The sequence below is a fragment of the Pseudopodoces humilis genome, chromosome 6 (assembly GCF_049639895.1).
Source record: "Pseudopodoces humilis isolate 2021_Gansu_Grassland_sample_001 chromosome 6, ASM4963989v1, whole genome shotgun sequence".
Lineage (NCBI taxonomy): Eukaryota > Metazoa > Chordata > Aves > Passeriformes > Paridae > Pseudopodoces > Pseudopodoces humilis.
In genome coordinates, this window is record NC_142205.1 from 51,643,911 (window position 1) to 51,668,166 (window position 24,256).

General features: G+C 37.4%; 1 protein-coding gene across 2 annotated transcripts in view; it reads right to left on the reverse strand.

Moving 5' to 3' along the window:
• The window catches only part of GRID2 (glutamate ionotropic receptor delta type subunit 2), a 671,390-nt gene that overhangs the window by 264,934 nt on the left and 382,200 nt on the right, over positions 1-24,256 (reverse strand). For both annotated transcript variants that reach the window (XM_005517465.2, XM_088056469.1), the window contains exon 3: positions 11,713-11,997. In XM_005517465.2, the coding sequence (XP_005517522.1) occupies positions 11,713-11,997 (285 nt within the window). The remainder of the gene's footprint in view (positions 1-11,712; positions 11,998-24,256) is intronic.

Consider the following 24,256-nt stretch of genomic DNA (forward strand, 5'->3'; position numbering starts at 1 on the left):
CTGTTCATGTCTGGAACACAGGTGTTTCTTGCCCTGAATTTGCTAGCCAAACAACCTGTTGCACAGACATTTCTACTTTCTATTTAAATCTGATGAGCCACAGTCACTGTCATAAATTCAGAAGAGTTTTCCTATTATCACCAGTATTAATTATCATCTTTAGTGATCAAAGCCAAAGTTAGCATGTAGAGACAGATCAATGCTAAAGCCAAAGCTGCCATCTCCTTCCCAGCTGAATGCCACTATTATTTAGCATTACATTTCCTGGTTTTTTACTGGACAGCCATTACTTCCAGTCTACACATGTAAGGCACAATACCCCTCTGTAGCCAGCATCACCTGTAAGTTTAAAGCGGGCTGGAGATTTAGAAGAAGCATTACCAAACATTCTCCTTATTGCCAAAACTGTGCTCAGTTTCAGAGACTGTGAAGTTGGCTTGGAAATGCTAATAAGCAAAGCAAGCAAAATTTATTAAGGCCTCTGTTGGACATGTCCTTCCCTGGCACAGGTAACCATGGCACAAGGCAGAGATCTCCAGGGAGGTCTTATGGTCTGCACTGGTGGTGCACAGCAGGTCCAACACTGGGCACACCAGCAGCCACAGCTGCAGCCATGCACAGCATCCTGCAGAGCAGAGCTCAGGGCCCAGAGCCTCTGAAGCTCTGCAGACCTGGCTGATATATTCAAGTGCATGTACTCAGTATAGCACTGCTCCAGCTGACATCTGAATTCAGGTGACAGCTTCACCAAACTTGTCATTAGTGTGTCAGCTACCCTGGATTCTGACCTAAAAATGAATTTAGGAAATGAAGGATAAACTCGCACAACCGTCTTCTCACTCAGTAATCTTTTTGATACCGAAGAAAGCACAAGAAACAGTTGAGTATCTTAAATACAGAGAATGTTCAGAGAAAAGTGCCCTTCACAGACTATGGGCCTAAGTCTTCTTAAATGACCAGCCTGGCAGGAACACTCAGACCTCACCTATCATAAACCATAAGAACCATTAAATGGAAAAAATCAGGCACATGGTGTGACTTCTGGGGCTGCTCAGAGCAAGGCTGGCAGTGAGACTTTAATGAGTGTGTAGGTCCCTTTTAACTCAGAACATTCTGTGGTTCTTGCACAAAGTTTTTTTTAATCATGGGACCAGATCTCATCTTCATCTCACTTTTTTGCTCTCTGGCCCCCCATACCTTTCCTTTGCCATCTTTGTTTTATACAGAGGAAGCAAGTCCCCCAATCCATCTTGGAGAAAGCCCAATAATCAGGGCATCCTAGAAGAAAATATGCTGGTTTTCAGGTATCTCATACAGGAATACCAGGATGCATATGCAGTGAAGATTTTATAAGCTGAATAAAATGAACAGCAAATATTAAATAACTCTTAAGCTAAGTACCTCTTACACCCTTATTAAAAAGAAACGTCAACAAGTAGATGCAAAGTTCATAAAAAAATTTTCAGATTACACTATTATCAGGAGATGAGAAAGATGTCACTATTCACTAACCATAATAAATTAATCCATCTACCTGTATCATTGTGTTCCACCTAAATTACAAGGCACTCACTGTGCACTTTGGCTGTCTCAAGCCTGGCTTACAGTCATTAGCTCATCCTCCCTCTGATGGCACTTCAGATCTGAGAACATTCTCCTCAGAGTATCTGGCTGATAAATACCAACTGATTCAGCTGAGGTGGTAAAGGTGAACGTGCCTGTCATAAATATTCACTAGCTGATTTGCACAGAAGACCACTTTATTTGCACAGATGATGTGAAAAGCCATTGTATAACAAATAACACTGTTCAAAAGCTTATCAAGAATAGCTTTACAAGCCTACCACAGTGATTCTTCTTTCCATGACGCTGGCTAACATGACAGCAACTATTTACTGCAGTAATGCACCGTACACAAGGGAGGTGTGCAGCTTCAGCTGGACTCTGATGGTGCCCCTGCTCCGTGAAAAGACTTGTGCAGTGTTTGCATTCCTGTGCATGTGTTGATCTCTATTAACATGGTTAAGATCCAGACTGAGGAAAACAACAATTTAGCAGGATGATTCAGCAACAGTCCTTCATTTTACTTTCACAGCAGTGGGAGTCCCTCTCATTAATCATCTTATATGTAATTTGTTGAACCTCCAAATTAAAACAGATTAAAAAAAAATATCGCAGCTCTTTCATATTATCATTTCAGAGCTGAAACGCACCAGTTACCTGAGCCATTTCAGCTGGATAATCTAACTTCAGAGAATATAGCATTAGTTCAAACTCATGAGAAGCAAATTCAAGTCCAAATGTTTTATTACATCCAAAATCTCATTTATATTATCAGAATTTCTGCAGCCTAAGAAATGGGGATACATCTTAGGAGAAACTGAACTGTTTTAAATGGTACAAATGGGGTCTTTTCCCCCTTTGTTTGCAATTTTCTGAAATTTTACACATAAAAACAGAAGACAACAAAGCATCTCAAATTTTTAGTATCCCTGAAAAATGAAGAAGTATCACTGAGAAAAATCAAAAAAAAATTACACTGTATACCTTTCTCTTTTTTGGAGATATTTCCATTTCAAATTGAAATATAAGCAAGTGATTTCAATTTTTGTTGTTTGACATGAACTATTTTGGCACAAATGTCTCTGTAATCCCTATTTTAAAACTTTGTTGAAATTTCATTTCCATTAGCTACTTTTGTGTCACATTATCATATATAATAAGAAAAATCAATACAGACAGTATCGAGCATCTGAATCAGTGTTGGGGGAAAGATGTCAACATTTGCAGTTTTCAAATCCTGCAAGATTTGAACCTGAGGGTTGACACAAGCTGCTTCCTTTGAGTTTCTTTTTTCCTTTCTTTTTTGACTGCAAAGAAAGAGGAAAAAAGCAAAGAATAAAAAAAGATAAATAAGAATGAAGCTAGAATCCTTCAGAGCATCTGTTGCTACTGTAGCTTCTCAAAAAATAGGAAGTCAGATTGTGATCACCAGCTTCACTTGTGAAAGCTGACATGGCAATATATTCTATCCATGTACTTTTGACTGTGTAACCTGCTTTCTATCTCTTCATTCAATTCCCTTATGACTACAGTTTGCATCAGAGATTTCCAAAAGGCTTCTATGGGTTGTCTTTGAGTGAAACAATCTTGCAAAAAAATGACTTTTCCCTGCCTAGTGCTTTCAATCACACCAAAGTTAAAAAATTATGTGCAAATCCTGTACAATACAACATATTTCTGTGTAGAAAAAAGTCTTTATTAAATAGAAACTATATATATATATATATATGTTCATTTTTTTTAATAAGCCTGTGTGTACCATTCACTAGCTCTCCCTGCAAATCACTGCTACTCCCAGTTGGTTCTCATAAATGTGAGGAGCTATGCATCCCCTTCGAGGGAGAGGGAGTAAAGAACAGCAAAGAGAGTGTCCTTGCAGTGAACACTTTGTGAATATTTGACAGGCTGAGAAAGTTGGGGCTCAACCTGCCAAAGAGAAGTTTATGTGGAGATCTCAGAACAACCTTCCAGTACCTGAAGGGGGCTCTGGGGAGCCAGAGCGGGCCTCTGCCCCAGGAACTATAGTGACAGGAGAGGGAGTAATGAGCTCAAAAGAAACGAGGGATGATTTAGGTTAGAGATTAGGAAGGAATTCTTGACTATGAAGGTGATAAGGCACTGCCACAGGTTCCCCAGAGGAGCTGTGGATGTCCCATCCCTGGAGGTGTTCAAGGCCAGGTTGGATGGGGCTCTGAGAAACCTGGTTTAGTGGAGGTGTCCCTGCCCATGGCAGGGCATTGGAACTAAATGGTTCTTAAGGCCCCTTCCATCCCAAGCTGTTCCATGATTCATGTGTGTTACAAATTTCCTTATGACAAACTGTTCTCTGACTCTGCATCAATCTCCTCGTAAAAAACACCGCCAGTTGATTAAAAGTTTACATTATAGAAACAGGAATATTTTATGAGTGAACTGATGCTGTGAAGAAAATAACCTACAAAAGTGAAGCTGATAAACTAAGATTTAGGAATACTGTTACAAATATTTTCTATCTCTTTCCTGCCTCTCTGCTTCCTCTTTTTTGACTGGTTAAAACTCTCAGAGACAAGTTTTCTTTTCAATTTATGACATTAATTGACATTAACGATGTTATTATGCCAAATTCATGCTTTTTTTTTCCAATGGTGAAATAATTTCTTCAATTCAACCTGCAAAAAATGATTCGATTACTGTTCATTTATTTAGTTGCCAAAATATAAATTTACAAACTTAATTTTAATACTTCGGAGAAGATAGAACAATGTGCTGAGAGTTGAAAAATACTTAGCAAACAGTGGCAGATATCAGTACAAGCTTCTGGTATTCAAATATTCTTAAAATAAATTACTGGTCTTCTGATGCAGGCTGCATATACAAATGACATGTTGAACCTCTGCAAAACCTCAAAATAACACCTCATTTACAGAGTCTTCCCACTGCACAGATATTGGGAGAAAATAGTTTTATTTTGGCCCCAGCTTACTAACACAACACAGGTCTGTCAGGAGAAACCTTTGAACACTTCACCCATCCCCTCCCTAAGGGCTGTAACATGAGGGGATGACAAACACTCTCTTATATTGCTACATATTCACTTGTATTCCTGCATATTCCTGTATTCCTGTTCTGTGGCTGAAAAGCAGAAGCATGTCCACTTTTCCACTAGAGAAATTTTACAGAATAATTCAGAAGGTGAATCATTTTAGCGTTGCCCAAATGATACACTCAATTTGCAATGGTAACATCAATCAGCAAATGCAAGTTGTGAGACAGAAGTTCTCACCTGATACACTAAAGTTAGACAGATGAAAATTAATGCTCCTTTCCTTATCTGAATGACGTAATAAATACTAATGAAAAAAAAAAAAAGTTCAGTAATAAGCTTGAATTAATTATATGTTTATTGAGGCAGAGTGAAGCAAATGAGTATGGGAAGCTGGCAAAGAGCCAGATGAGTAATAAACAGTTTTAAGACTGTCTGGAGACAGACTTGAGAATATTATAGTCATCAAGCAGCTGAAAACAGCCTCAGGGTAATTATAAGCATTTGCAATCGATTAAAGAGAGCATGATTCTTTTATGAGTCATTATTAAACTTGCATTAAAACTTTAAACTATTAGAAAATGTTATGGTTTCCAGCCCTTCTATGTCAGTGGTCATCATATTTATTTCTGGAAAACGTGTGTGCAGGAAAGTGTCCACAGGATCACTTACTCTGTGTAGGTTTTAAAGGAAATGCTGGGAATTTGAGGCCCATACATACAGATGGGCATAATCTCAGAATATCACCCCTCTTAAAACACAGCAGGTAGCCTTTCTGCAAGCAGCTCAGCCTTTCAGGTTCCAGGTACAATCCCTGTTTTGCTGGGATTTTCAAAGAATAGCACTCCAGTTCTACAGAATTACACTCAATTTATTTGAAAACTACTGCCTTTCTGGGGTAGGGATGGAGATAGTGCTCTTTTGTCTTCATATTGCACAGACCTGTTTACTTAGGCTGAACTTCTCAGTAACACAGATGTCGCTGCTCTCTCCTTAAGATTCAATTTTATTTCGTCTCTTTCTCCAAAATCCTCTCTCAGACTGAGCATGATACACCTTCTACTGGCCAGGTACCTCACACCACTGCCTTCATCCTTTCCTTGTGCAGAAATAATCTGAACGCCTGTATATGATAAAGGAGCAAGAAGGGAGATCCATGAGGAAATTTTTCAAGACACATGCCCACTAAAGTCTTTCTTACTGCTAACCTCTTCCCTTCTGCTCCAGCCAAGTCTTGATAATTGCTTCTTCAGCCTCTGTTTCCTATGGGAATGCCTCCTTCAGCCTCACAGCAAATCCTCTTCATAGTCTTAATGCTTGCTTTTTTTTCCTCTTCTTTACAGAAGTTAAAATTAAATTGTCACCTAAGGGAATGGCAAATATCCATGGCCAAGTATTTTCAACATTAGTAGGAAGGTCAAAAAACTTTAAGGAAAGATACCTTAGTTCTAGAATCAGTAAATATTTCAAAGATCTCCAGTGATGGCTACATATCAAAAGCATGCTGGGATGAAATACACAACGTTAAGCCAAAAACTGGGAAAGAGAAGTGGGGTTAAGAACTTTTTTCTTTTAATGTAAAATACAGAAGGGTTTTAAAATGCTACTATCATCACAATAAAAGTATTGGGATTAAGATAATATTAATTCTCCAGAAAAAAAGTCTTATTCCTTCAGCCTTTCATGAGGAAAATTGCAGAATCTTTCTACCTACTTTAGCGGCAACAAAACATTAAAAATAAATGTTTTCAAACATCTAGACTTTCTGTCTTTCATCTTAGAAATGCAGAGATACCGACACTGTAAATTGCACAAAATTCACAACTATGTTCTTGCAGTGATTGACTGTTTTTTTCATAAAGAATTTACTACTTCAGAAAAGTATCTACATTTTTTCCTGGAAAATACAGTGAGCTGTAAACTGCCCTAGAGTAAAACACGAATTGCAAAAGCTTGTCCCTTGTTGATACACCACAGAGATAAAACCCAACAATATGTTGGGATTGCAGCTCAATCACTCTGCTTACATGGCCTGGGCTCACACATTTTGGTCTAAAATTACTATTTCGTTCCATGAAATGTGTCCGTCTTTTTCATGTTGGTTTTTGGGGACTGGCCACCGTCAGGTGCCAGTCTGTGGATAAGGTAGGATTTGCTGTGTCAAACTGCATTTTGCTCACTTTGAACTTGAAACCATAAGATTAATAACTTGGCAAACTTGCTCAAAAATATTTACAGACGGCAGCGATTTCTGATTTCAGATTTCTTTTTTAAAAATCCAAACTTTGCAATTTCCAAAGGTGTAAGTTATACATTTACAGTGTCCAATCTGAAAATGCCTTCATTGAATGAGTGCTGATGCTCCTAAGGAGGAATTCATACTAGAGGAGAAGCTTCCTAGTCTCAACATCTGACTGTGAGAAGGAGATGCACCAACATCCTCTGCACAGTGATCCTACATGTTGGGCTGAGCAGTTAAGAATGAAGCAAGTAGGTGCTGATTTGGCTGCTTAAATTAAGTAAATTTGGCTTCTACATACTGTGTGGATAGCAATTTTAATACCAGTTTGAGAAAGGCATCAGTCTACTGCATAATTTCACTGCATTTCATGCCACCTACTCTCTATCACCACAACACTCTCTTTAATGGCCTTTGAAGAAGTGCAGAATTGTTCTTGAATGCTTTTAATAACTATTAAATTTTCTTTAAAAAAATCAGATTTCATGTCCTGGACAGGCCTTAACTTGTTTTACCAAAAGGAACAGAACACACTGAATACTGAAGAGGACTGCACTGGGAGTTTGGTCTAGATCAAGCTCACAGAGTGCAAGGATTGGGGAAATGACAACTTGTTCTGATTTTCAAAAGTTCATCTAAATTTATGCACTAAATATACAATTGTACTAAATGAAATACAGCAAATAGCATCTAAACCTGATAAGTTTAAAATGTTCTTTTTTCTCATATCCCCATTCATTAATTCCTACTGTATGTTGGCCTTACATCTGTTACTGGAGAGGCTCTACAACTTAGGAAAAATTATGGCTTTTCAAGAGTCTTAGCATAACTAAGTCAACAGTAGGAAAATATGTTTATTACAATTATCAAGGTGCTCTTTGTTTTGTCTTAAAATAGCCTACTTTCAAATTTCTTGGAAAAGAAACATCATTTGAAAACTTAGATATCATTTCAGAAGTGCATTTCTACCTCGCTTTTTCAACATCCAGTTGGTTATGACTTAATGAAAGAATTGCTTCCTTCAAAGACTTAACTTTCCTAGTCAGTAAAGAACCTTTAAGTAGACTTGAAGTTTCTAAGATTTAGATGTTAGTACAGTAGTGTTAAAAAGTACAGTAGTGTTAAGACAGTAAAACTTAATATATTCATGTACTTACATTCAAAATAAGAATTTTGAATTGAGATTTTTAAGGAGGATAACGTAGGGGAAATTATTCTCAGGCCTGCAGAAAACATTTCTATTATAAAAAATTCTCTGATAATGAAAAGGAATCTATGATAGACTGCAAGATAAAATTCAAAAGCAGTTCTGCTGATAGGATTTAAAAACTTTGATTTTGATAAATTGGCACGTAAAGGTTTTCAGCTTATATTAAAGGTGCAAGGCAACTGGCTTAGAGCAGGGTGTACTTTGGATAAGATCCCAATTTTACTGTAGGAAAATTTATTTTAAATATGAAAGGCCCATTTTCTTCCACAGTGCAAAATTATTACTGGAAATAATTTCAGTAATACAACTAAAGGATTTTGTTTAAAATAATTAAATTAAATGACTATACAAAATAATTCATAGGAAAGAAAAGTACTGAATTTCTGTTGGTTGCTGGAATCAGTCTATTAGTGCTTTCACATTTTCTAACTTACAAAAATATAGTAACAATGAGGAAAAAAAAAACAAGATGAACATATATCAGAATCTATATTCCCATTGTCAAGTGTCATTTACTGCTATGGAGACACCACTTTGTGTGATGATACACACTGTGAGAAGGAACGATTGCTGCACATGAAAAAATACCACTAGGGCAAGAAATTGCTGCTTGCACAGGTGTCAGTTTTGCAGACAGCTGTGCACAACATGTCAATAATCTCTTCCTAATATAAAATTAATTCTAATTCAGGTATCTAACTGCCACCTGCTTTAATGTTTAATACTAAATGTTCTATTAAAATGTCTAATATTAACTGCTGAAAGCAGTTACATGGATCAAAGCTTTTAGCAAGAGTTTTATTTTAGGTCTGCATGAGCTGAGAAAACAAATAAGTCTCACTGCAGGAGAATCTCTCAGGCAAGCTGAGGTGGGGGACTGGCATCTTCCAGAGGAAATTGAAACCACCCTTAGCTGCACTGATGCTGACCAAAGGGATGGATTGTTCCTAGACCTCCACCCCATATCTACATTCCCAGTCTTCTTTCTAAAACAGGCACAGAAGCTAATGGCAATGTTCTCAGGGTCTTCTGGAGCTCTTGTGCCAACTCTCTTTTTAAAAATTCCATCTGATGCTGGAATAGTTTTCTTCTGTAAAAATATTTCACATCTAGAGAACCATCAAAAGAATGCCTTTCTCAAACATCATGTCATGGAATAATTAGATTTGGACAGTATTTCAGGATATCATACTGTCCAACCTGATGCTTAAAGCACCGTGAATACTGAATTCAGACTTATCCAATTTGTAATCCATTAAAAAAAAGTGATTCTAATTCCTCTTTTCATGCCATGACAATTTTTTTGTCACTCTCTCTGTGCTAGTCCCTCTTCCATCAATAGAGTGCAGGAAAAGAAAATGTGAACTGGTAACATATGAGAAATGCTTTCAGTTTATCAATAAAATAGCAGGAAAAGGGAAGAAAGTGATATAATTTGTTAATATTTATAACAATCTGGCAAGATTGCTCTCTAGGAGCTGCTAATCAAAAATGTCATCATGTGTCTGTGAAAAATTGTTGTCATAGATTAAAAACTGGGTACAGGCAAAACACAGTGTCAAACCTAATGATTTCACCTGAAACAGGGTAGCAAAGAATTAGAAGGGCATTCTAGTATGACAAAGAAGGAATGGAGAGCCAGTGAGCAAAGGAAAGAATGAGGCCTCAGGTTAGATAGAGATGGTGATCTGAAAGTTCTGCTCTGTTTGTTATTAAAAATGGAGAGGTGAAACCATAATTGAAATCAACAATGAAGTTTTATAAAGAAACTGTAGAAAACTAACTAAAGAAGAATACAGAAATTGCCCTAGGATGGCTGTTGAAATCAAGGATTTAGCTTGATACAGTCTAAAGAAACACATTTGCACAGGTAATAGCTCTAGTCAGAGTCATGTGTTAATTTTAAAAATCAAGTTGCATTAAATCCATGGTATTAATTCTAAACTGTGTACACACACCCGTCACCCCAAACAAACAACCTACCCCCCCACCAAAATGACCAAGACACACAAATGGTTAGAAAGGGGACAGACTGCTCAATATACACTAAATGCAGAATGTTGGGGTTTTTTTGCACCTTTTCCTGATGTTTGTGGTGGTGATCACTAATCAGAGTCAGATTACCAATCTGTCTTGGTTAGTATGGCATTACTCATTGACTGCTGAGTTCAGAATGCCAGAGAGGCTGGTACAGAGACTAAATATTTGCCACAGGTCACATCTGAGGATGATGTGTCACTGAATAAGCTACTGCACTACTACTAATTCCTTGCAGGCACGCAGGCATCTGTGTTACGTATGTCACACCATTATGAAGTTCTTACCTAGCTATCAAGGACAAAATAACATATTCTCTGAACTGTGTTTTTAAATTAAATAATGAAACACAGTATTCTTGAATAGAATTATTCAAATATATTAATTATAAAATTTGCTTGAGGCTCTTAAACCCAAAAATACATGCAAAAAGATACCCCTTAAATAAAAATTTTATAGTTGTCTTTATAGGCACCTGGCAGTTAAATACACAAACTCATAATTTCTGAACAAAAATATTCTGCTGTGAGATTTTTAGATTTATTTTTTTTTTTTTGTGGTAGGGGTTTTTGTGTTCCTTATCCCATGGCTGGTGCTTTTAGATGCTGCTTTGTTATAAAGAAGAATTCCCCTATTCATCACTTTCTATTTGTCTAATTTAAGAATTTATTATGTAGGCTGGGAACAAAAATCAATAACACCTGACCTGAATGAACCAGATATTATGCACAGTAAATCGCTGAAGTGAGCATTTTTCTATAACTTAAGGATTTAACTTTGAACATAAGTTTTAAAATGCTCATCCAAGCCAGTCATGATTACTTATGTATACTGGATGCATCTGAAGAAGCAGGCGTGGCTGCAAAGCAATTTTTCAGAGAAATAAAGATTGTTAAATTTGTTAAATAATGCTGCCATACTGGAGAAATCTTTCCAGTTCTCCTGTCAGCTGTAGAAAATATCTGGACCAAAACTGGCTGATTCACTGAGCTGGATGGCGCAGTCTTGTGACACCACCATCTGTGTCACACTTACTCCATCACACAAAAACCACCAATTCAGCACCTTTCAGGAACACTGAATGAACTCAAAACAGAGGGAATCTTGTCTTGTCCAAGCCCTCCTCCTCACCTTCTTCACTCTCCAGAACTTCTTTCTACATGTTTTATATTTATGACTAGCACCTCGTTCTTGCCAAACCTCTGACCTACATTCACCACTGCTTCAGATTCTGGCCAGAAAGTATATGCCAAGAAATAGAAGAGATTCAGCACACAATAAAAAAATCTACACAAAGCAAATCTTACATGCTCTATCTTGAATTGTCATTTTATGTTTCTACTGTCCAAAATAACAAGAGAGCTTGCTAAAAAGTTTTATGCTTCATAAACACAGGTACAATAGAAAAACACGTAAGTTCTTCATTTATCAGCTATCTCTAACAAAGACTTTATCAAATAAACCTGTAAATGTTGATGGATTTTAGAAATAGATTTATCTGAGGTTCTGGGAAATGCTGCCAAAACCATAAATGTTCACAAGCAAAACATAATCTATTGGAAGACTATTAAGCTGCAATGTGACACTTTTCAACAGGATTATGGATTTGACAGAAAATCACCCTGATAAATAAATACTTACCATAGTCATTATCGTAAAAAATAATGAATTTCTGCCAGGCATATTCTGTGACCACTCTCAAGATGACATCATTTAAGTAGACAGGGGGCCGCACGGAGAGTGTGTAGTCATCGTTGCGGTTGCTCCTGGTGAGCCCACAGCCGCTCCTCGGCGTTCCTGCCGTGGAGCGCTGGATGAAGAGGTGAGGGATGTGCATGGCATCGGCCAGAGACTGCAGGGATCCTGCTGATGTGCAGCCGATGGAGCTGACAAGGGCCAGGATGCCTTGGTTCATCAGGTCACAGGCTGTAAGAAAACACAGTGATATTGGGAGTGAGAGCGGTTCAGTGCATGTGGCCTGTTTTACTGTCAAAACTCCCACTGACCTGAACCAGAGCAGGTCCAATCAAGGAAAATATGGGCATTGAGTAATCCAGAGCTAAAAATTAATCAAAATCACAAAGCTAGTCTATTCACTTTGAGGTGTCTTGTGGTCTAAGCTGGAATACTGTCCTGTCTACCCTATCCAGAATTGAATTTGCCCTTAGAAACAAGACCCACCACTGGATCCTCTCAGAAACACTAAGAACTGATTTTGGAATTAACATGACCACCTATGGAGATAAGCACTCTTCAAAGTCTAGCACAACAGCTCCATGAATAATAGCATCTGTGCATTATGCAGGGAAACCTTGAAATAACAGCTCAGGCTTCCTGTCAACTTTTGAAGACAACTGAATAGCATTATGTACGTTAACTTGTCCAAGGAAAAATGAAGTGTCTTCTGGGATTTAAGGGGTATATGTATATATGGTGTGTGTATATATATATATATATCAATATATATCACATAAATTTTTTCTTTTCTTCAGAAGACAAACAACCTTTAGCCCCAACCGCCCCAAGCTACTCTTATAAACAGCAAAATGCTTTCAAAATTCAGTAAACAGTTTCTATACATTTACATTCTTCACCTCCTTGAGAAAGACATGAAGTTGACTGTGCAAAATATAACACCTTAAAACTAACTAATGATCCTATTAGTTAAAGTAGACAGCCTTAAGCACAATGGCAGTGACATCCACATTAATAAATGGTGTTCATCATGAATAATGTTGAAGCAATCAATACATATCAAAGAAATTAATAATCATTAGGTATGTAATTTTGAAGGGTTACCCCGTGAATCAGACCCAAGTGGTTATACTGTGTTTCTAACAGAATGGAGAGCTTGAATGAAGAAATAACATGGACTTGTAGCATAATTCCCCAGAACACATGCAAGGTAAAATTTTGAAATAGTCAATTTTTCACTGGCAAAGTTACACAAGCAGTTAATCTGCATTTACACATGCAAATGAGTAATGGGATGGTAAAAAACAATATGTATTTACATATTAATATCTAACACTAAACTGTACAATTATTTCTTCTGCAGGACTATTCTGCACATATTACAGGTGTAGGCCAAAACAAGAAACCCACATGTGAGAATATATTCACCTGGAAATATAAAAACATATTTTAGTGCCAGACCTGTTGTCTCATATCATATGGCTCTTACTCACAGTGAGTAATATCTTACTCTGCAAACACACCTGTTGAATTCAGTGGGAACATTTACAGTGTGAGGAATGGAGTTCCACATTCAGGCCCATATGGAGATTGACTGTGTAGCCAAAGGACAGCACCAGAGGTTATGAATGCAGAGAACTGCCTGCTCCTAAAGCCAGAATGTTAGATCTGGAACACATGAGGGTGTTTTCCCAGGGCATACTGATGCTGCTGCTGAGGCTTTGTCTCTTGTGAGCCCTTCTGAATTCCTTCATGCAGATAAAAATGGGAGAGAGAGTGTTCCCACACAGAGCTTTCTAAGTGTTTTGGCTTAGGATAAAGTGTGTTCCCTCTATTACACGTTCTGAACACAGCTCAGCTTCTGGACTTTAGGTTAAAGGTTATATATTATAATAATTTCAAGTATCCTTCTTTGGGAAACTATCAAATATGATTGGCAATGGGACAACAAAATTCTTGGTATCTCACAAGTTTCTAAAATTTGGAACATTTAAAAACAATCTTAATAGCTATTCCACTTTTATGCCGATTGTTACAGTCCTTTATCATCACTTTCAACAGAGATAAAAGGCTTGTCAAGTTAAATTTTTAGTGAGATGCTGAATCTCTGTCTTGACACGGTTTTCCTGTACCAAGGACTGCAATATCTAGGTTGCATATCCTATGCAGTGAGAATGCTACTGCTTGAGACAAAAACTATTTTTTGGGTTTTTTTTGTTTGTTTGCTAGATATTGATAGAATTGATACCAATAAAACTAATGTTAGATCTCAGAAAAGCCTGCTTTTAATTCAACAAAAATTTAAGTTATTTGCCTCTGATGTCACTTGTTCAAATAAAACACGTGGTGTGATGCACCAGTCTCTGAAAGCTCACTTTTAAAAATATAGCCAAGTCGAAATGCATTTTAGAAATTGCTTGAAAATGTCTAAATTTCCAGGCACACTTTCAGACTCTGAATAACCACTCCTTGTAATGCCATGAAGTGGGAGACACGCTTTTTATGAAAATTGTTATTGAAACATGAAGAGGAAGAAAACAGCATGGAACATTCAGCTCCACAGGACCAAATGTTAATACTGGCAAACAAACTGAATAAAGGATTAAAATCTTCTCCCTTGACACTGCATCACATTTGTTACAACAGCCTCAGGACCAAAGTTTCCGGGATGTCTCTTTCTTACATGAAATGCTTATGAGAATTGTGCATGCTGGATTGGGACAACATGCACTTAATTATGCTCAAATAGACCTTACTCCTGCACACTTAGAGTCTAGTTAATACACAGAGAGTTAGCTGCTGGAGAAGGGGCAAGATCTCAGCGGTAGCTTTTTCTGGAAAATCAGCACCTTGAGTTAAGAGTTCACCTCTGAGTCAGACTGACTGGAGTATTCTTTGAACAGAAATATAATTTCTGCAGTATATATATACATATACAAAGTAAAGCCTATGCAACATGTAAAAATATAATCTACAATATTCAAATATTTCTCAGCCAAGAAGAACTTTTGTTATCTCCAGCAGAAGAGCTCATTGGTAAAAAGCATGAGACTGATGTGTTTGTTTTAGCCTTTTTCCCCCATCAGTAACATAAGCTCTATTAAATCCTTTTCTTAGCATTCCAAATCTTTCAACTGTATCTTATCAATGGACTAAAAGCTATAGTTCAAACATATTTGAGATCCTGATTGCATTCCTTTCCTGAGCCTGAAATATCCAAGGTTTGTTTTGCCCCATCTGTGTCAAGAAACCCACATCCTCACATATGTCTATATACACTTGAATGCTATCTTGGCATACAAAACTCTGTTGAAATTTAATTTACTACAACCTCCTTGGCCAGTTGCATTTCCAAACTGGTATTTAGTCTACTGCCAATATGATCAAGGAATATTAGTTTGCCATCAAACTAGAGAAATGAAAATATTGCCATATCTGTAAAGTCCTCAGTCATGCCTGTAGAAATGCCAAACTCAGATCGATCTGTACACAGCTCCACTGCAAATTTAGCAAAGGAAGAGCAGAAGTTCAGGGATAGTATTTCTAAAATATTGATTCATACTATAAGCTACATTTAAACAGAAGTTGTCCAAATATTAGTTCACCCTTATAACCACCATGTAGCAGATGTTATTAAAAACTGCATATTCACCAGCTAAAAGGAATAAAACTGATCACATTATATTAAATATTGCATAGAGAGAATATGAAGAATATCAGTAAGATGACTTAAAATGCTTCACCATTATATATGTGTGTGTGTGTGTGTATATATATATATATATATATAGCATGTATAGCACACGCTGGCATGCACTCAGCATTATGTTTAACTCTCCAGCTTATCTTGGTCTTTTTTCAAAATGCAAAGCTTCTGAATTTTCAAAGCTGGTGGGCCAATCGCCAGTAACAAAAAAGCAATCTTTTAGAGTAAAATCTCTTGCTAGATTGGCAAGCATCTAAAGAAAATAAAAAATGTAATCTTGTGGTTAGTATGCTTTTTTTTCTAAGTAAAAAGCACAACCAATTCAATTTGAAATAAATAATTTACATCTAGACTATCAGTTTGTACAAGTGTTTCCAGCAAAGCAGAATTTAAATGGCTTTGGTAACTAATGTGACCCTAAAATGAGTTCTCTCCAAAATGGAAACAATTGTAAGTTCTTAAATAACTACTAGTTGCTGTAATTTAGAAAGAAAACCAAAAAAAATCTATAAGTAAGAGCAAGTTAAAAACATACGTAGAAATAAATAAGAAGCACCAAACAAAAGGGACAACTGAGATCTAACTATTGCTATGAAAGTGAGAATTTTCTTTTTTCTCCCATGTTCTTCTGATAGTAAATCACAACACATCACCCTCACCTACTGTGAACTGATGAGCCAAACTGAACAAAAAGTAGTGCAGCATCTCTAGAGAATTGGATAGCAGTCCAATTTTGCTCCCACTTAAATCACTGGTTAAACATAGTGGGTAGAATCCCTTTAAATAGTCAGACATTTATTCTACAAACCTTTTCATTTTCTATAATTTTATAAATTACTATGTTCCTTCCAGAACTGTAGCAGCATTTGACTGAGATGATGTTGAGTGAACAAAAATTAGATCTAAACACTGTTCCCAGAACCATGGTCCCACAGGCCTGAGTCGCACACCCCAACATCATTCCCTGGATGTCCTCCTCAAAGCTGACATCATTTCAATCTCACTGATCCTGGATGTTTTCCACATATTATTAGTGTAATGCCTCCAAGCTATTTATCTGCATGTGAATCTGGGGAAGAAAACTTCTCTTGACTGATATCTCTGGTTTGGGATGGAGACTATAATCAGTTCGTTACCCTGTGCATCCGCTCTATGTTTTGAAAGTGCTCCAAGGACTTTGTCACCAGGAGGGCTCCATACAGCTGGGCCAAATTTGCTTCCTTTGATTTCTGTTGAAGGTGAATACAGTCTTTCCACAGAAACATTTTTTGTCTTCTTACTCTCTTTTAGAGACTACACAATTCACCACCAGATGAATCACAGGTTCCCTGGAAGAATACTCAGATTTATTCCCCATTCCATCTGAACGGCCAGGAACATACAATCTGGTCAGAGGTCAGGGAGAAAAATCTAATCCATAGGAGCCTAAGGTTTTCCCCATACAGTAGCAATGAAGAGAGTAATAATGGATTTATTAATGCATTCCAGAAAGTCATCATTCCTATTTGTACTAACCCACAACCAAGCCAGGATACACAGCTGATTCAAGGGTCAAAACACCTGAGTCCCTATAAATGCATATTAGGCAGCTTCTATGTAGCTTTGAAAACATAAGCTATTATTTCCTGCTTATTTTGAGAATATGGTATTGGCTGCTCCTCAAATCCTTTCTGAGCTTCAGGGTGCTGATGAAGATTGAGGGACCACAGCATGCAAATTCTCTGTTGCAAAGGGTAAGGAATAAGGTTAAAATCTGCATTTCTTTCACTATGATGTTCTGCTCCCTCCCAGAATGTTTTTTTTTTTTTGTCTTTGTCACCTTTAAATGCTCCTCAAACCACTCATGGATACATTGCAGAAAGATAATGTATTCACAAGAAAACAGCCACAAAAAGTGACAAGAAGTTTAAACAGATTAACTACAGGTCTTTCTGTTTGGTGTTCATAATCTCGGATTCAAGAAGTAGAATGAAATGTGATTATGAGCTCCATGATCAAGTGAGATTGGCCTCAAATTTCCAATAAATCTTTTTAGTCACTTTTGGATGGCAATTCTGTTCTTGCAAATTATTTTTCCTTCATAACACAATGGTTCATCCCAGACTTAGAGCTGAATTATTTCTAGAAGAGTGACAGCACATTTTTAATATATCCTGAAAACTCTTCAGAAGGAAATAAGGATAAAGTAGGGGGAGGGGAAATTACTAACTGGATTTTAAAGAATATTCTCCTCTGCAATGCAGATAACAGAGTCTATCCTGTTCCTTTTTTAGATAAGCTTATAGAATTCCACTTCATTTACATCTTCTCTGTAAGCATCAGTAAAAATTTCTCTCCCGCCACTACATTATACACAACTCGGACTAACAGTATTTAAAATTCACTTGTAATTAACCTTTAAGGGATTTTAGTTTGTCCTGACTGTAAAACAAACTTGTGTTTGAGCCTTAGCAGCTGAGCTTTCTAAGCCTTGGGATTTCTTTGTTTGGGAAAAATAATCCAAACTTCAGATATCTAAAAACTACTACCAGAAAGCACATTTGCATCTCTGTTGCACAAAATACAACAACTAGTTTTGGAATTTTTAAAATTGAAAAGCATTTGAGAGCCTTTTCTGGGTCAGATATCTTCCTGTATACAAGCTTTACCACTTATGGTAGCATTAAATCCATCACATTAAAATGCAATAATTAATCTGAGCCTTGAAAAAAATGAACTAAAAGTCTCCCAAGTTCGGAGGGAAGCAAGATTTATACATGAAAGATATTTTGATGCTGTGGCTTGCAGGATTCAGTTAGAGGGCTTGAAAGAACCACAGCTTACAGGGGCCACCAAACAGAAAGAAGGTTCCACAAGTGCTCTTTTAGGACAAGTGTCCTGATTTATTTACTTTCTCATGCATGCCAACCTGCAGCTCTTCCATTCAATTCTACAGAGGCACAAGGAGGATATATGTCTTGCCATGTTAGCACATCAGGCAGAGAAACAGCATTACAACATCCTGTATTTTTAAAATCTGGTTTCACCTGGCACTCAACAATTGCACCCAGGCTTTGTGTCAGACAAATGATGGTCCCCAGCTTTTCAAGAAGCCTGAACTTTTTAAAACATCATTGAGAACCACCCCCACAATTTTCAAGAAGTTACACAGCCACAAATCTTCAGCTGAAGAGTGGCTTTAGATGCCATGTCTGTTAGGATGTAAATCTGAATATACTCCCTAAAATGCACAGGGTGTTTTCAGGGTATCTACAGTTCAGATGTCAAAAGAAGCTGTAGCACTGATAGATCTGGAAAAAGAAGGTTGTGCCAGGCAACACTGTTGTAGAAAGCTTTGAAATGTGTACTAAGAGGTGAAAAGGGGCAGGGAAAGGAGGAAGTTAAAATCAATTAAGGCTAGGGAGTAACATTCACTAGAGAAAAGACTAGATACACATCACAAAATTGACCTCTAGAGTCCTGGCATGCCAACAGGGATGTCTGTCTGCAAAAGCAATGTAGCCTATTGGAAAATAAGAAATGCAAGGAAACCCAGGCATAGATTCCAATAATGTCTCCAAAATATTCTCTTTTATTTGTGCTGAGCTCCTGCTGACATAAGCCAAATCTCATCTACTGCCAACATCCTTGCTCAAAGTGTTGCATGAGCAATTTCCATTCATCCATTCAGTAAAATGAAAACTTTCCATTTCAAGTGCATTCACTGGTAGATTCCACTTGATTACCTAATTTATGATGAAGGACATTATTTCCTCAGTATACCGTGACAACTTCCCACTATCCCTTACTTTGTTTCTTCACCCTTGCATTGCTTCTGGATCTTTTATTTCCTTAACCAGCACTGTTTGAGGAGTTTCTAAGCAGCACATACTCTCTGATACCCTTTTAATATCAAGCTTGCCTGCTGCAGAGCAGACAATTGCTGCATAGCAGCAATTATATGGAAACAAAAAGGCTGAGTCTTAAAGCAGCTTAATATAAAATTAAATATAAATTTATGAAAAGATAAAATCCTGATAAAATCACAGGGATTTACTCTAATTCTGTATTCTCTGGAAGTCTTTGTAGAAGTGCTGGGGGGAAAACAACATCAACAATAAGACCTGTTAAAACCTTGAGCATCAGCATTTCTCGTTTTTGAACCTGCTCAAAATCAACCAGGATAATTTACTTGTTAAGAGGATAAAACACTGAACTTGATGACATTTGACAAAAATTACATTTTCCTTGTCCCATATAAATCAGACTGTGTTTTACTTTTCTCTTCCATCCTTTCTGTCTCAGTTCTAACTTTCCTTCCTATCTGAGTTTTCCTGCCTTGATCATCTGAGAGCATTGGCTTTCATATTCCCATTGCCAATTCTCCTCTCCTTAGAATCTGCTCCAGCCAGGCAAAACAACTTGTTTTTCTCTCTTCATGTCACCTTGTCTATCTCTTCTTTTTTAGTCTGTATTTTTCCCCCATTGCTTCCAATACCCAGAAACAAGATCTAGGGGACTTGACATTGGACTGATAATCTGAAGACTCATATCCTGGGGCCAACTCTGCCATCACTTTGTTGCATGACTAATTTGGAATTAGTAATCTGATTTCCCTTATGCTTCGGTGATTATGATACTTTGACACCTTTGTAAAACACTTTTGCACAATCTAAATAAAAGAGATTACACTTGTGTTCCCCACACCCATTTTTTCAAGGTTAGACAGCTTGTTTCTGAGCATAACTCACATCGCCAGAAGTTCCTTTACATCTCCTCTCTTTACTGAATTGTTTCACAGCCCCACCTTCTCTTGCCCAAACTATTAATATGGAGACAACAGGCTCTGCTGGAGAGATACAGTGGGAAGCACAATACCACAGCCTAGTCCAGGGCAGACAAAAGAACACACAGCTGGTAGCATTAGTTTAATTGGAAGCCTTACAATGGGAAGAGCTGCCTATGCTGCCCTGGATGAGCTTGGCATCCTTCCAAGCAAAGATATTACTGAACAACACTGTTCAAAATAAGACCATCCCCCAAATGAAATCTGTGAACAGTAATCTGGGATGGCTTTCCTTTCTACAGTGCAAACAGCAAATATTCAGGGAATATTCTGCTATGGGGACAGCTAAGCAATTTTTTCATTTTTTTAATGCAGCATTGTAGATAGAGTATTTCCTAAGACAAAAAGGGTATACATTTACTTCTTAAAAGCAAAAAGAAAAAAAAACCCAAAACCAAAAGAGCCAATTCTACCAGATGAGTGAATTAAACAGAGCAACTTAAGAGCAAACAATATGAAGGCCAGATCTTGCATTTGACACAAAAAAGGGAAACAGACTCTACATCAAGATAAAGAACTTTCTATGAGAACAAGCAGAAAACAGGGGAGGTGGCACATCAGTTGCAAAAAACTACATGGCTGTGAAAAAACTGCGAAGTCTGTAGGATTTCAGAACATCAGTTCCATTAGCAACTTAGCCACTCAAGAAAACCTCAGATGAGTCAAAACAACTATCACCATTATTATTTGCTAAGAATAGATATCGCGCTTGTTTCACTGACTGACACACAGAATAACAAGCATTATAAGAATAAAAAAATAAACTACCTTTAACTTTTTTTTGTTTTTGTTTTTTTTTGATTTGCAGCTCTGAAAGTGCTTTGCAAAGATGTTCAGCATCTTCATCTTTATTTCACAGAATAAAAACTCCAGATGTGCCAAGAAGAGTTTCTTGCCCCAGGTCAAAGAGCAAGGCAAAAAAATTGTTTTCCATGCCAAGCTCAAACAAACAGAAAGGCTGAAAATAAAGTTCTTTGTTGCAGCTTTTCATTGTTTGTTTTGTGCATTAGTGTGCCATTGAAAGTGTTCTACGTTCTGAGCCCAATGTAACAATGCCTTATGAAAACAAAAGATTTTGAAGGAAAGCAAGGCAGCCTACAAAACAGGATTAAGTGATAAAGTCTTTCTGATCCACAGTGACCCCAAAGCAAGACTACTGTCGATTATGAGAAAATATTGCGACACAAGCATGTAGGTAATGGACAGTCAATGTAGAAAAGGAAAGCAGAGCTGTAGGTGAGATGCAAACTATTGATGGATAACAGAAAATGCCAGCAGACATGGAGAATGCATTATAAGTAGAAGTATTCGATAAAGGAGTAAATATTTTGCAAGGAAAATTACAGGTAAGTATTCAACATAAGGAAAATTGCAAGGTGTTGAGGTAAGGAGGGTGGAACTATGCATGGAAAATTCAACTCCTGGGCTCATGATCATGAGATTTGGAAAGATATAAATACTCATATCACAGAACTCCACCATCTCTTCTCTTATTACTTAAAAACATTCTCAATATGGTTTCTTTCATACCTGATGTTCAGTGTGATTTGTTCTAACAATGCCAGATAAGCCAAAGATTCACTAACAACTACATAAGACCTTGAAATCCAGAACAACACATTGACAAAGAGCTGAGGGTGCAATGCTGACATAGTGAAGCTAAGAATTCAGTACTAGTGAAAGGTATGGGGAGAGCAAAAAAGGGACCACAGGACTTTGCAAGTAGCAAGAATAAAGGAATATAACGAGGGATGACATCAGCTTTGAGGTAATAGAGAAGGATGTTAAATATTAGTAAGTTATGAGTCAGCAAATTTTGCAGTCAAGGAGCAATAAATCCATGTAGGTATCAGGGAGGAGGAGGATGCAGGTTGCTGCAATGTTGGAGCAATGGAAGAGAGCAGAAGATACAGGAAGGAGGACAGTGACAGTGATATTGTACTATATCTGCTGAAGTGCAAATAGCCAATGCATTGACAAAAGTGTCAGCTGAAAGGGCACCGAGGAAAAATCAACTTGGTGCATGTTACAGACAAAGCAGCAGCTGGGCTTGGCAGCAGCTTCAGCATGTGAAGAGAAGGAGAGAAAAGACAAAATGTGCCTAAGTCTGAGAGTCTATTTTTGCTCTCTTACTCCAGGAATAATAATGGTGCAGTGTTCCTTTAGTGCCAGTTGCAACCTTTTACTGAGATTGCTTTGACTGTAATGGCTGCAAGAGATGCCAGGAAAAGAAGGTAATGCAGCTTTTCTTTTCCCTTGACTTTTTCCAATGTCACAGAGAAAGAAATTTGCATAACTCCAAAATGGAAAATATACATTTTCAACAAGGACCATTTGAGTAACACTGAACACTTAACCTTAATTGAAAGCAGCAGTTGTTCTAAACCATGCACACCATGGTAAAACAGGATTGAAAGAAAATTTAAACTCACCTCTGACACTGGAGAGACATGTCCAACAAAAACATGCCAAATGAACTATTAGAAATCAATTGACACAAATCCTATTTGGAATCAGAGGCAAATCTTTCCTTTGCCTTTCAATAGCATTGTAAAATTTAATCTGTCCTTGACAAACACAAAACCATGTAGAAAGTGAAAAAAAAAAAGTGGTCTCAGCTTCCAAAGCTGGAGCAGAAATTGTTTTGGAAGTTTTGCCTGGCTGTACAGCAAAAGACAGCAGTGCCACATGCAGGAGCACCATGTGGAGTGAAGCAGCAGAACTGCTGAGCCTGCTCACTTGCTTTTCCCTGAAATGGAAATTACCATTTTCTTCCTAGATCTCTTAAAATCTTTTAATTGCTGTTGGATCTAAGCAGCAGTGCTCGCTGTGACGCTTCAGATAGCAGAAAGTCTATTCTTTCACTGAAGGCTTTGCTCCTGTGGTGTAGCCCTTCATATATTTACTGACATGTTTTTTTTATCCAGCTCTTTCATGCTGCCACAATAACTCCTCAAAACAAGAGTATTGACTCCACCACAGGATTCTGTCTTCTTTACTTGTTTTGCATTGGTATCACCTCTCAAGTAGCAACAGAATTGGTCTGTCACTACTGGATGTGAAAGAGAGGGGAACCAGCCTTACTGTGTATATCAAGAGCTTCTAGTTGTGGATTACAGATAGTGTCATTCCCTTTGACTTACTTTTTCCATGCATTTAGCTTGCAGGGATGCCCAGAAACTGGCAATAAAACAGAGTACCACATACCACCTTCTATCTGCAGTATTACAGATATTGTTTATAGGAAAGCATAGAAGAAAAAAAAAAACCTGACATAAAAATGTAATCCTTTCATTCAGGCATATCCAATACTGCACAAAAAAAAAAGAAGTGTGGCTATTTTCATTTTACCACAAGATCTGAAGGATATAACATGAAAAAAAAAAAGCAAACAAAAACAAACAAACCTCACAACCCAGCACATCTGAAGAACTGGAGATACAAAAAACTTATTCTGCCTAGTAAAATACTGGTCCCTACACAAGGAAGTGGCACAGCAAATGCCACTGCTGTTGGAATCCTGTGTGTGCAACAGAAAAAAAAGCTGAAGTTTCAGAAAGGCTTTCTTTAGGACTGAGTGGAGCAGGATTTACTTAAATCACATAAACATTGCCAAGGATGTTGTAGCAATGCCTACATGGTCTATGTGCCATTGGCCTGGCCTGGTCAAAGCACAGACACTGCCTACCTTTCCCGCTGCCTCCCATTAGTGTGTTCCAAAAGCTGTTCCACATGAAAAAATGAAGAAGGTCAGTTTTCAGAAATTTAATTACAGATGACTAGCTGTCAAGACTAAATAATTTCAAAATTAATTTTAACACAAATTTGCGTAATTCTAATACATTATTCCTTTGTCTGTAAGTCCATTTCTGGAGAACTTGAATAAAATAGGAGGCTTAAGCTTAGCAAATAGCTCTGATCTCATTTCACCTGTTTTGAAAGGTGTGAAGTTTTCTGAC